This window comes from Peromyscus californicus, unplaced genomic scaffold (assembly GCF_007827085.1).
Source record: "Peromyscus californicus insignis strain IS unplaced genomic scaffold, ASM782708v3 Scaffold_18__1_contigs__length_77618521, whole genome shotgun sequence".
Taxonomy (NCBI): Eukaryota; Metazoa; Chordata; class Mammalia; order Rodentia; family Cricetidae; genus Peromyscus; species Peromyscus californicus.
Genome location: NW_026294480.1, coordinates 74,987,891 through 75,000,618, shown reverse-complemented (window position 1 = coordinate 75,000,618; position 12,728 = coordinate 74,987,891). Strand labels below are relative to the sequence as shown.

General features: G+C 36.2%; 1 protein-coding gene across 6 annotated transcripts in view; it reads left to right on the top strand.

Moving 5' to 3' along the window:
- Positions 1 to 12,728, top strand: part of Kiaa0825 (KIAA0825 ortholog) — a 433,759-nt gene that overhangs the window by 93,136 nt on the left and 327,895 nt on the right. For all 6 annotated transcript variants that reach the window (XR_008219664.1, XR_008219665.1, XM_052743698.1 and 3 more), the window contains one exon: positions 8,509 to 8,670. Coding sequence is in view for 4 of the 6 variants with exons in the window: in XM_052743698.1 (XP_052599658.1) it covers positions 8,509 to 8,670 (162 nt within the window). In the remaining 2 variants the exon portion in view is untranslated. The remainder of the gene's footprint in view (positions 1 to 8,508; positions 8,671 to 12,728) is intronic.

Here is a 12,728-nt window from a genome sequence, read left to right as displayed (position 1 = left end):
GCAAAGGTGGGTCTTGGGATAGCACCATCATTAATATTATGGATACTTCCCTGGAGGACAGTAACAGTAAATTAAATGGCAATATTAAATATTCACAGTGAAATGTAATGCACTGTTTACAATTGTTTCTTTAAAATCTTTCCTAATGAAATTCTTACATGGGAGCCAGGCATGATGGTACACACCTTTAATCCTAGCACTCTGGAGCAGAGGCCAATGGATCTCTGTGAGTTCAAGGCCAGCCTGATCAACAGAGCAAGTTCCAGGACAGCCAGGGCTACACAGAGAAACCCTGTCTTAATAAGTTAAAAAAAATTCCTACATGGGAATTAATATGAAACAAATTGATATAAGATTGGTACATAACAATTAGTGTATATAAATTATATGACTACAATATGAGTATTAAAGTTTTTTCAATATGATTTCATATTAATAAGTTTCTAGTATTTTATTAAAGAGACATAATTATAAAGGGGAAAAGCCAAATTTCTTTAACTAAAAATTTTTTAAATATGATTTTTTAACATTAAAATAAAATTACATAATTTACCCTTTTCCTCTCCTTCCTTCCTTCAGCTTCTTCTATGTCTCTTCCCCACTCACTCTCTGTCAGGTTCATGGCCTCTTTTCCTTTATTTGTTATTTGATATATATATGCATATATACATATATACACATGAAAATACAAATACAACCTGCTGAATTTGTTTAGTGTTGCTTATATGTATACGATTTCAGGGCTGACCACTTGGAATTGGATAATCAATTAAGGGGCACATCTCTGGGGAAGACTGACTCTCCTTTTCTCAGCTGTTGTGATTTGTCTGTGTTTATTTGTCTAGGGGTAAACCCCTGTGAGAATTCCCTCTCCCTTGACAGCATGTCCATTGGTGTTGTCACTGTTCAGGTCTTTCTAGGCAGCCATGTTGAGGTATCATGGATGAAGCTGCTGTGTCGTTTCTAGGAGGCACACTCTCACAGCAGTCTTCCTGGTCCTCGGGCTCTTACAGTCCTTCTGCCTGCTCTTCAGTGATGTTCCCTGAGCCGTGAGTGCAGAAGTTGTGTTGTAGATGTATCCATTGGTACAGAGGACCACACAGTCAGTTGTTCTCTGCATTTTGACCAGTTGTGGTTTTCTGTAATAGTCTGCATCTTCTGCAGAGAGAGCTGCTTTGATGAAGCATGAAGGCTCCACTGTGTTTGTAAGGATAAGTAATTAGAACGCAGCCAGAAATTAGGTTCTCATGCCTGGTACTGGAGGTTGTTGGATAATCTATGGCTCTTGGGGAGCACTGTCAGCCCAAGCAGCATAACTTCATCCCAGCACTCGAGAGTCAAAAGCAAGCAGATCTCTGTATGTTTGAGGCCAGACTGATCTACGTAGTGAGTTTCAGGATAGCCAGAGCTATATGATGAGACCTTGTTTCAAAAAACCAACCAAACAAGCAAACAAGCAAAGAAACAACACTAAGAAAAAAGGTACACAGGTGCACACACACTTATATGTACTATATCTAGTTTTAGGTTACTATACAATAATGATTAATTGTGGTTTGAAATGCCACAAGGAATCATTATTGTATAGTAACCTAAATGAGTTAAAATAATTTAACTTAAATGAGTTGAAAATAATTCATTTTGTCTTTGACAGTCACTAGTGTCATTTTTTAAATCATTCATTTGTGTAGGCACTGTGATACATAATAGGAACGTAATTGCAAAGACAAAAAGAGCTCTGTCTGTAAGTAGATTAGAGTTGTAAGAAGTAGTTCTCAAGTGAACAAATGTAATGTGACGTGGTTAAGGTTTAAATAAAAGTATGTGTGAGGTGAAACAGGTGTCTCGAGCTCTAGAGCCTGTCTGCCTTGGTGTGAGTGCGGCTTTTCAGAGGAGGCAGCAGTAATATCTACGGTGTGTAGACCTCCTGCCTTCAGGGACAGTTCTAGTGTGGTAAATCAGTTAAACCCATGAGCTACCCATCCACAAAGAGGCTGAACACCTCCTCTGATGCCACGCAGTTAGTAGGGATAGGCCTGGCTTTGAACTCAAACTCCATATGTTAGCTGTGCCACAGGCTTCATGCTGTCCTTCGAGGAGCCTTACGAGACATAGTGAAAAGCACTACCTGTAGGTCCTGATGACATTTCTACCTACTTGCATGACAAAGAAAGTTCTTTTCAAACCCTGGGTAGTGATGTTTTCATTCTGCTTCTCCCCTGCCGTGGTTTCAAGGAACCCAGCACTGAAGGAGGCCCAGTGATCCTTTGGACCTCTGGTATCCACTTAGTGGGCTCCAAATTCCACCTGCTCTCAGGAGGTGACTTGAGTACTGGAGAAAGTACTGTTCATTATCTGTCGCTGTGCCGTCCTTGCTGACCTCATATTATAATGCTGTGTAAAAGTTTTCTTTACTGGAACAAATATATTCCATTTGGATTATGTCATGAATTTCATCTGGAATAATAGGACTTTCAATAGCATTTGTGTGTCATCTCTTTTTACATCACTTGTCTGGTGGACTAAGAATTCCTCCTCACTGAAAATGGATCCATTTACAGTCAATAACAGGGTGGCTAATGTTCGTTCTTGGGAAACTGAAATGTGTGCCTTTCATCCTATTATACTGATCCACCAGCCTCAGATTATCTGATTTTGCAGCTTCTCATTTTTCTCCAGTATCTTAATGCTATTATTAACAAGAATTCTGTTGCTAATGGTTTTGGAAAATAATATGTGCTTTCAGCCACTGCCTGTATTTCTATGGTTTCATCTGATTTAGCTGGAGTTTGATATTTTTTCTAAAGGCTGCTTGTTGGAGATCAATGTGAGGAGCCCTAATATTTCTCTAGATCGATTTCCAGTGTCCTACATTTTACTAGAAGACAATGGGATTAATATTTTGTCTACTAGACAGTAAGCAAAAGTGTTTGTAAATATGTAATCTATAATCTACATTCTTTATTACTAATACATCTATAGATATATTTGCATAAATATATACTTTATATATACATGTATACACATACATGCATTTAATTTTAGAATGGAATTTAGAATACCTTGTGTATGTTTTAAATAACTAGTTATTTTTGCAAGGAATAAAAATTTTAAACACACAAAATTATATTTTAGTGTAAATTGTAGGACTAGACCCCTTTGGGTTTTTATTCCATTTCTTTTATATTCTTTTGCACATATTTCCTTTTTAGAGGTTGACTTGGTCAAACAAAATGCTGTAATTTTTATAGAGTACCATAATTTTTCTTTATTTACAAACTTAAAATATTTATTGTTTTGAAAAATGCCTTTATTTATTTTCAATTAAATCCAGGTGTATCTAGGATGATTGAGATTTCATTTTTTTTTTTAACAATTTCTTTTTATAAGTGATTGTGTTGGGTCCTGAAACATAATGAAAACACTGGACAGTTTCTGGCCTCGGGAAAATATTTTTGTATTTCTGAGAATGTCTCTGAAGAACTTCTGTCAAGAGCTAGAGGGAGAGCTTAATCTGTGCAATTTTGCCTCACAAGCGTGAGAACTCAAGTTCCATCAGAACTGGAGCCAAGTGTGGCAGCACAGGTTTAAAATCCCACTCTGGGGAAGCAGAAACAGCAAGACCCAGGAAGCTTGCTGGCTGCCAGCCTGGCCTAGAGCTGCAGACCGATGTGACTGTCTCAAAGAAGGCCAGCAACATTCCTGAGGCTGGTTTGACTCTGTCCTCCACATTCATGCACACCTGCACACACATGAGCACACACACACACACACACACACACACACAACTGCAAACAAAACATGCATACACACATGTACATATGCACACATATGTACACACACATAAAAAGTAAACTTCTACTGTTTATTCTTCCAACAAGGTTTCTTTTGCTCATGGTAGTTGCATGAGATGTCCCCTTTCAAGTTTTCTCCACCTGTACCATATTTTTTCCAGAACAGCATAAAAAGGAAAGGAATGGGTTTCTTTAAGACCTTTTCATAGTTGTGTGTGTGTGCGCACACACGCGCGCGCATGTGCATGTCTTATCCACCCTCCTTTCTTACTGCTCCCAAACAAATGGCCACATGGAAGAGGGTAACATATGAAACGCTGTGATGAAATCCGTTACTTCGTACACTAGTCTAAAAATCAATTTTAAAAATTTGAGCATTGATGAAGTAGAATTTTATTGAAAGTTATTTGTGTTTTTACATACTTTCTAGGATTATAACCTAGTTATAGTCATACAGAGAGAATAATTTTCCAACACAAAGGGATCTGTTTGTTGTTTTGAAATTGTGCCTTGCTGTGATGTCCAGACTAACCTTGAACTTGAATTCACAATCCTTTTGCCAACGTCTCCAGAGTCCAGGGATTCATAGGCTTGTACCACCTACCCCAGCAAATGATAATTATTTTATTATTATTTTAAAAATGATTATTTGGATTGTGATTATTTTTATCATAGTTATTTGCAGTGTTAGGTGTTCATCTCCACCCACTATACGTGCTCAGTAGGATCCTGGACTATTCCTTACTTTCAGAATCATGTGTGGTCCTCAGATGGTTTCCTTTAGCCCTCAAATGGATTTTGTGGATATTTTTCCACAAGAGAATTTTGGAGGATTTAGGAAACATTCACCAATTTTCAATAGTGTCTCTAAAAACATACTGTGATGACATTAAAAGCAACCATTAACAAGGGGAAAAGAGTACTATCAAAATCAGGCACCAACTCACAATGAAAAAGGTCTACCAACCAAAGAAAAAGGCATACAGTAGACCTACTCAAGTCATCACAAAAGTGTGCACCAATGACTCCCTTCCTCAAAAATTTCAAAAGTTAATAGATTGGTTGGTAAATTGGCTGGTGTTTCCTGGCCAAAAATATTTGCAAAATATTCAATTTTAAAAGTTTTCACTTTATTATAAAAGTAAATAATATGAGTTAAAAATAAAAATAAAGTACAGAATTTCATGCTGCATTTTAGGAAAGAAATTATTAAAATACTAGAGAAAGAATAGCCACCTAACCCTTACTATAACTTGATCACTGCTCCTTGATGATAGTGTTACTCTAAGTGAAAATTTTATTTTTTCCCTTGTAATATCGATATTTTAGTTAGAATTAATGTTTTCTGTGCATATCATATCCAAGCTCATTACATAAACAAAGCAATGATTATTAGTTCAAACAGCAATGGTTGACAAGGTAGGTTAAATATAGTTCCTTGTGTATAATCATGTGTGCCTAAACTTCACTGAAAGCAAGACAGTTTCATTGTGACTTAAATAATCAATTAAATAAACCAATAATTTAATAAGTAATAAATGCTAAATTGGCTTGATTTAGGAAGGGTGACACCTTGTTCTGTGCAGATGAAGTTTTCTGAGCAGGTGATTTGAAGAAGAATAAACGAATAGCATTGAAAGAAGAGTGGAAGAGAATAATAATGAATAATATAAAAGGAATTTCTGCTTGAAGATATCCTGTCCTGATCTGATTAATGGGAGGAAGTCTAGGAGGCACAGTGATAGAGTTCCTGAGGTAAAGCGTGGTGATTAGGACACAAGTCCTGTGAGATAGTGTGGAGAAAATAAGTAAGTTTGGGGAAATGCAATTCCATCCTTTGTGTTTAATTTTGTTTTAATTGGCCTTTCACAAAATGAATTTGTCACAGAATTATTTTCTCCATAAATTAAGAACCCTCACAATGCCCCTTGGGAGAATTCTGGTCTAAGAGTGGTAGGAAATAAGGACTACTAATTAATGAGCCTCCTCAGTAATCATTGCTTCTTTGGGACAGAAATGATTAGATTTAGGTCATACATATTATTTGGCCCTCTTTAATAAGTTATAGAGTCGTTGAATTAAAATGGACTTGCCTTTAATAATGTTGTATGTCTACAATACAAGGTCCTTGTAACTGCTGGTCCTGAAAGTAAATCCTCTTCATGGAGAATCCACAAGCCCTACATGATTTTAGTCAAATGACATTCAAGTTACAGTGTTTCAGCTCTTGAAGATGTTTCTTCAGGTGCTTCTTTGCTTATTCTATAAACGTCTGTAATATCTTAAACTTTGATTTGAACCAGATAAAGGCTTCTAACTATGTTTAATTCCAAATCACACTATTGAGTAGCTTTGCCTAATGAAACATTAGAAAGGATTCTTAAAGAATATGGAAGTTGTTTTTAAAGTATGTGAGTTACAAAAGGAACTTGGGACTTTAAAAGGTCACTAGCCCCTTATTTGCATAAGTAAAGCTCAAAAGAAAGTTCTGGTGATGTCTAAGATAACTGGACAGCCAAGCTTAAACTAGGAGCCCAGGCCTCTGTGAGAGGACTATTTCTATTACCAAACAAGGTAAACAGCTTCCCTAGGATGTCCAAGGTTGACCTCTAGTTTCCATGTACACACAAATGCATAAATATACGCACATACACACATCAAACAGCCTGATATGGAATTGGTCAACAACTATAATGGACATGCTATATTCATCTTTCCTTTTCCTTTTTTGGAACATAAATTTTTTAAAGAATTTTTTTGTTATGTATGCTGCTTGTACACTTTATGTATTTGTGCATCTTTCTAAAACAATCACAGGTAGAAGATGAGTGATTTAGAGACTTTTTCAAATGTAGGATGATGTTTAATGTGGGGATGAATATAGAATTTTTGTAGGAAGTTACAGATATTTTTGCTTTTTAGGAATGGGACTCAATTTCACAGTTGTAATTTGTAGATAGATTTCTCAGATTGCCTGCAAAGATAAAATGATAGTTTTGGCTGGTCCTCGCTGAAAGTCTATGTTTTGTGGGTTTAAGTTTGATGTCAGTGTCTTAGCTTTTTAACTGAAGTGAAATGGATTACCTGTAAAAGACCATGTTTCAAAAACCTTCCTTCTAAACCCATGTGATGAGAGCAATCTGTGTTCCACGATCAGCTCTCTTCAGTTTCTGATTATCACCCTTCATGTTTTTCTGCTAACATCACCAGATGCTTACTATAGTGAGATTGTGAGTTTTCTAATTACAATTAATCCTTTTAAATATATTTCCATAAATGGAATTAATAGAAGAAAGATTCTTTAAATCCTTGAACATATAGTCAGAAATACCATCTGGTGATACATTTCTAATAGAAAAGCAACAAATTGAAATTAAAGATGCCTTGTAAGGAAACAATTCTTTCTACTTCTAAATGTATCCTGTTTTCTATTGTAATTAAACGGAAGTGTGATTTGACTAGTAGTATAATTATGAGGAAAAATATCAAACTTTAAGTTGTTATTTGTATGTATAAAATATATACCACAGTTATTCATACAAAAGTGAATTTTAAACACAACTTCATGGATTATGTAGTTATTATATAGTTTTTACCCATTTGCCACATTGATTTGTTTCTTTTTAATGATATAAAAATAACATACAGAATAGTTTGAGGAGTTACATCTGATATTTACATGTTTTTCTTTTATATTTTAAATTTCAGATTTATAAAGAAAGCTGTCTGAATACCAGGGAAATGCCCTGGTTTTCTTGCTATCCAGGGTCCTCAGATGCACAAGTATTGTTATTTTACTACAAGTCTGCATTTTATGGCTCCTCGCTTATCTTTCTGTCTCTCTCCCTTCCCTCTTTCTAATTCTTTCCTCAAAACTATTTTAATTAAGACTACATGGTAGACATTTATTCTTATATTCTGCAGAATATATTATCTCAAATCAAAAGTATCTTTTTTATAACTACAGTTCAATATTTAAGCCAAGAAATTAAAAAGCATGTGAGAAGAGTATTGGATTGTAGATATTGTTAGTATGATGTTCCTTATAGTAAAGTAAAATGTTGATCAAATAATGACCTCAGTTCCTATGTCTTTTGGACTTTTCTACACTCTAATATTTCTGAGGCTTGGTGTTTTGGCACAAATATTTTTGAAAGGTACTGACAATCTATTTTGTAGACTGTCCCTTAATTTGAGTTTGTCTGATGTTTCCTCATAATCAGAGTCAAATTATGCTAGACTTTAAAAATTATAGTTTTATAAGACGTCAATTTTATAACAAATTGCATTCCTGTTTATAACTCTGAGTCAAGCTAATTATTTGTCATAATTGCATCAAAGATGATATTTATCTCTAGCTTTTTGGAAGAAATGATTCTCCTAGGAGATTTTTATATGTGTTTTTGTTTTTTTTTTTTTTTTGGTTTTTTTCGAGACAGGGTTTCTCTGTGTAGCTTTGCGCCTTTCCTGGGACTCACTTGGTAGCCCAGGCTGGCCTTGAACTCACAGAGATCCGCCTGGCTCTGCCTCCCGAGTGCTGGGATTAAAGGCGTGCGCCACCACCGCCCGGCTTTATATGTGTTTTGTAATGAACAAGCTTCTCTAAATTATGAAGCTCTTGTCAATTTTATGGTATATAAGATCAAATAAATTGTTCTGAAATTTTCCAAAGAAATCAATAAAATGTGAAACAGTGTCTGTTTTTTCTTCACAGTTAGCCCTGCATGCCCACAGAAGCGAAGACACTCTTCACTATCCTTAGATGAACTCAAATTCTTAGCACAGCTAACAGAATCCTTTTTGAAGCTGGAAAACAACATTCAGGATCTGTTTGAAGAAATGTTTTTATTGCTTAAGATGCCCAGGAATTCTCCAGGTACTGTACTCTTTAGTTAATCATGCATAGACAATTTTCCTCTGATTGGTCCCTGCCACTTTTAATCTGTACCATTATTTGAATGAAGTACATGGTGAAGTTATGTAGATTAATATTCAGCATGACACACAGTGTAGGTTGTTTTTTTATTGTTACACTTTGAGAGTCTTTAATTCTAATGGGGAAAAAAATCCTGAATTTGTTTTGGATAATTGCCCTTAGATAAAATTGTATCTTTTTTTTTTTCAAAGAACCACAGGCTGGCTTGTTGAAAGACTAAACAGACTGGAGGTGGAGCACCTGTGCTCTGGCTGCAAGCAGCCACATGACCTCCTCCAGCAGTGTTCCTAGTCTCAGTAGGCCAGAGTTCTATCACCCTTCCAGTAGTCTTGGAGGAATACACTAGTTCTCTCTTTGTAGGGCCAGATCCTTCATATTCCAATATCTAAAATGGAGTTGTGAAAATTAAATGACCTAGCACACTAGGTCCTACATAAGATATTTAAAAGATATAATCACCAATCAACAAATGTGAGTTATTATAAATACTTTTTGTAATTTTATACTGTTATTCTAAGTTATATGAAATAAAATCTCTTTGAAGAACATTTTACCATGTAGGTTGAAATGTTTCTGACAATAAGAGTAGAAGTCAAAGGCAATGGCCAAGATACACTCTTTGTTCTCTTGTGTGTATTTTTAAGGGTTTTCATTTTATTCTCAATGATGTATGATGTTCTCTTCACATACTACCATGTGGCATGCTGAAGAAGTGGCTCCATCTTCCAAACAAATTGAGGGAGGCAGGGATTAACTATCCACATTTTTAACATACAAACCCCATATCTAAGAAAAATAAATCTTTTGCCTCTCCCTATATAGTTTTGTATTTCTTTATTTACTTTGACTTATATATTAGAAAAGATAATAACTGGGGGTTGAAGTTTGTTTCATGTTTAGCATAGTTAAATGGCTTTCTGTCTTTCAGGTTAGCTTTAGGTGCACTGTTATAAAGTAAGTAATATAGATCTTGTATTTGTTCATTTTCTATTACTGTAGCGAACTTTCTGAGCCTGGATAATTTAGAAAGTAATGGGGTTTATTTACCTCCTCCTTTTGGAGAAAGTCCAAAATGTATGCTGACTCAGGTGAGGACCCTCCCAAGGATGGTGCTGCCAGTACCCACCCAGTGCATTCTCCTCCTCCAATGTCTTCCACTCTTTCACTACCATCTGGGAAGCTAAACTCTAACTTAAGAACTCTTGTGGGACATACTCCAATTACACCCAACCTATAACCATCACTTTACCAAATTTCAGCTCATTAAAAATATAAGGGAGGAGTACAGATTTCTGATGCTAGCCATCATGGAAGACAGAAAATGCTTTAAGCAAAAGACAAACAGGAAGTGGAGACTTAATTAGGAGGTAATGAGAGCATTAATTGGTTATCTAAATGGAGTTGATTTAGCTCAGAAATTTTTGAGCACTAAGACTTTCAAATTATTGGTGATATGCTAAGACCTCAAAGAATTGATACTAGTTACTGGCATTCATCCATCATGACCAGCCAAGATAATGCTTCCTCACTTTCCTGTGTTCAGTTCTTTTCAGAAGTAAAGACATAGAGTGAATTCTAGAACATCAAGGTCTCTCCCCATCATCTTGTTTTCATCCTAGTACAGCCCTTGACAATATGTATCCAGTATGAGGGAGAGCTTTGTTCTTAAGTGCAACATGACTAACCTTGTTAGAGGAATATGGTAAGGATATAAAGCTGAAATAGACAAGAATGGAAGAGAAGATGTTAGCTGTTGATTTTAGGAAAAAAAAAAGGCTTATTCCACTGCATTAGATTAGGGTTTAGCCTTGGTGAGGCTTCTACACTCTGTACACTCAAGAGCAGGCATTATGATTGTTACAAAAAAATCTGTAATCACCTCACAATATACAGTTACTGCTAACTCATATTTGTGGGTTATCAAATTCAATATTTACAAGTAATTTTTGAGTGACAGGTATAAGAAATACCTCAGTAGTAGAACGTCTCTTTTTGATAGGTGTATTCTTTAATTTTTCAAGATATTTATTGTGCTGCAACAATATTTTTAATAATTCCCTAACACTTAAAATAATGTCTGCTGTCAGAATACTGTTAATGCAGATTTGCTGATTAAAATCATATTAAAATTTCTCTAACTTACTCTAATTTCACTTTATACTAATGATCTAGAAATGTTGTTAAACAATAAACTGAAAAGTTTATGCATATTTGTGTGTGTGTCAGGGCGGGGGTGCCTGGGGGCACATGTGGAAATAGGAAAACAACTTGTAAGAACTGATTCTTTCCACCATGTCAGTTCCAGGGATTGAACTCAGGTTTGTCAGACTTGGTAGCAAGCACCCCCACCCTGGAGCTATCCCACAGGTCTTTGCGATATATGCATTCTTTGGTGTTGAAATTCATGGGTTTGGGTTTTGGTCTTGGTTTTGTTTTGTGTAAGAAAACCAAGATTGCTTTGATTCTACATAACTTTATATAAATGACTATAAAGAATGATCTTGAAGGAAATTGTTGGGGGAAAAGTCTTATGTTTCTTTGAGTGTGTCAGTGTTAATCAGTTCTTATCAAAAGCTTTGGCTTCTCAAATTAGAAGGGAAAAGGTACCCTGAGCTGAATGATTATAGAAAGCAAAGGGACCTAGCTGTACATGCTTTTCTAGAAACTCTTTCTGGGAGAGAATGAAGGGAAAGAGAGCAGACCAGGTGGCTTCCCGGGTCTTTGTTTTCATTGGAGCGTATTTTGTTAGCTTGAAAACAGTGGCCTTATATGACTATATGATCTAAACAATCCAAAGAAAGTAAAGGTTTTTGCCCATTGTCCAGATGTTTTAAAAATATCCACGTGCTTAACATCAATACAGAAAACATAAAGATAATTAACCAAACATTTGACTTTCTACTTTAATGTTTACTGTTATATTATAGACTCAGCCAAATTGGCAGTTCTCTTAGTAATCAGAATGTGAACAAGAGAATTTGTAGAGACAAGAGAAATCTTCTTTGAGAAAGAAAATTTAGTAGTTCTCCCTGTTTGTTTTTGTTTGGTCAGATTTGATGGTTTTCTGACTTCATCGTTTAGAAAGTGATTGACTAAACTGATGCCATACTGCATTTCTTTTGTGTGGTTGTATTTTTATGGGTTTGCTTTAGGTTTGATTTGGGGGGGCCATTTCTGATGCTTCTTCAGAATAAAGTAGTTCTCGGGCAGTTCCTCAATTTTTCCAAAGGTGGCATCTGAGATTTATCTAAACCAGGAGGCTTCTTGGCCCGCGCTTCGCTTTAGCACCAGCCACGACAAAGTGCAATGGCTGCTTCAATTGGATGTAAGAAGAACACTTAGGGTTTGTCTCAGAAGAATCAAAGATTTCAGATCTTCTGAAAGATTGTTTGTACTCTTAGGGGGTCTTAAGAGGGGTCAAATGGCTTCTAAGAGTTCCTTAGCTAGATGGTTAAGGGATTGTATTAGGGAGGCGTATGTAGTTAAGGTAAAGAGGCTCCTAGGGCTTCTAAAGCTCATTACTCTAGGACTTTAGCTGTTTCTTGGGCAGAGAGGTCGAAGGCTTCCACATTGGAAATTTGCAAGGTGGCCACCTGGGCTTCTCTTCATACTTTGTTATGGTATTATCTCTTGGATGTAGTCTCTTCTACAGATTCAGCTTTTGGTGGGAGGTTGCTTGTGAGCCAGAAAAGAGCAGTGAAGAAAAGAAAGACTTGCACTTCCCACTCAGAGCTGCCAACAAGGCAAGTTGCTTTGAAGTGCACACAATGGGAACCTATGAAGACCAATTTGGGTGTGAAAGTGGATGTCACAGGGAAGTACTGCCAACCTCCAGTCCCTGTGAAAGAGAGCAAAGCGGCAGCGTGCAAAGTAGCCAGAAGTGTAAAATAACCACAGAGAACTCTGTAGGGGAAGCTGGTGAGCAGCTGGCACTCTTGTGACCCTCTGTGCTCTCCTGAGGTTCTGAAGCCAGGCATATGCTTAGAGAGGCAACTGTA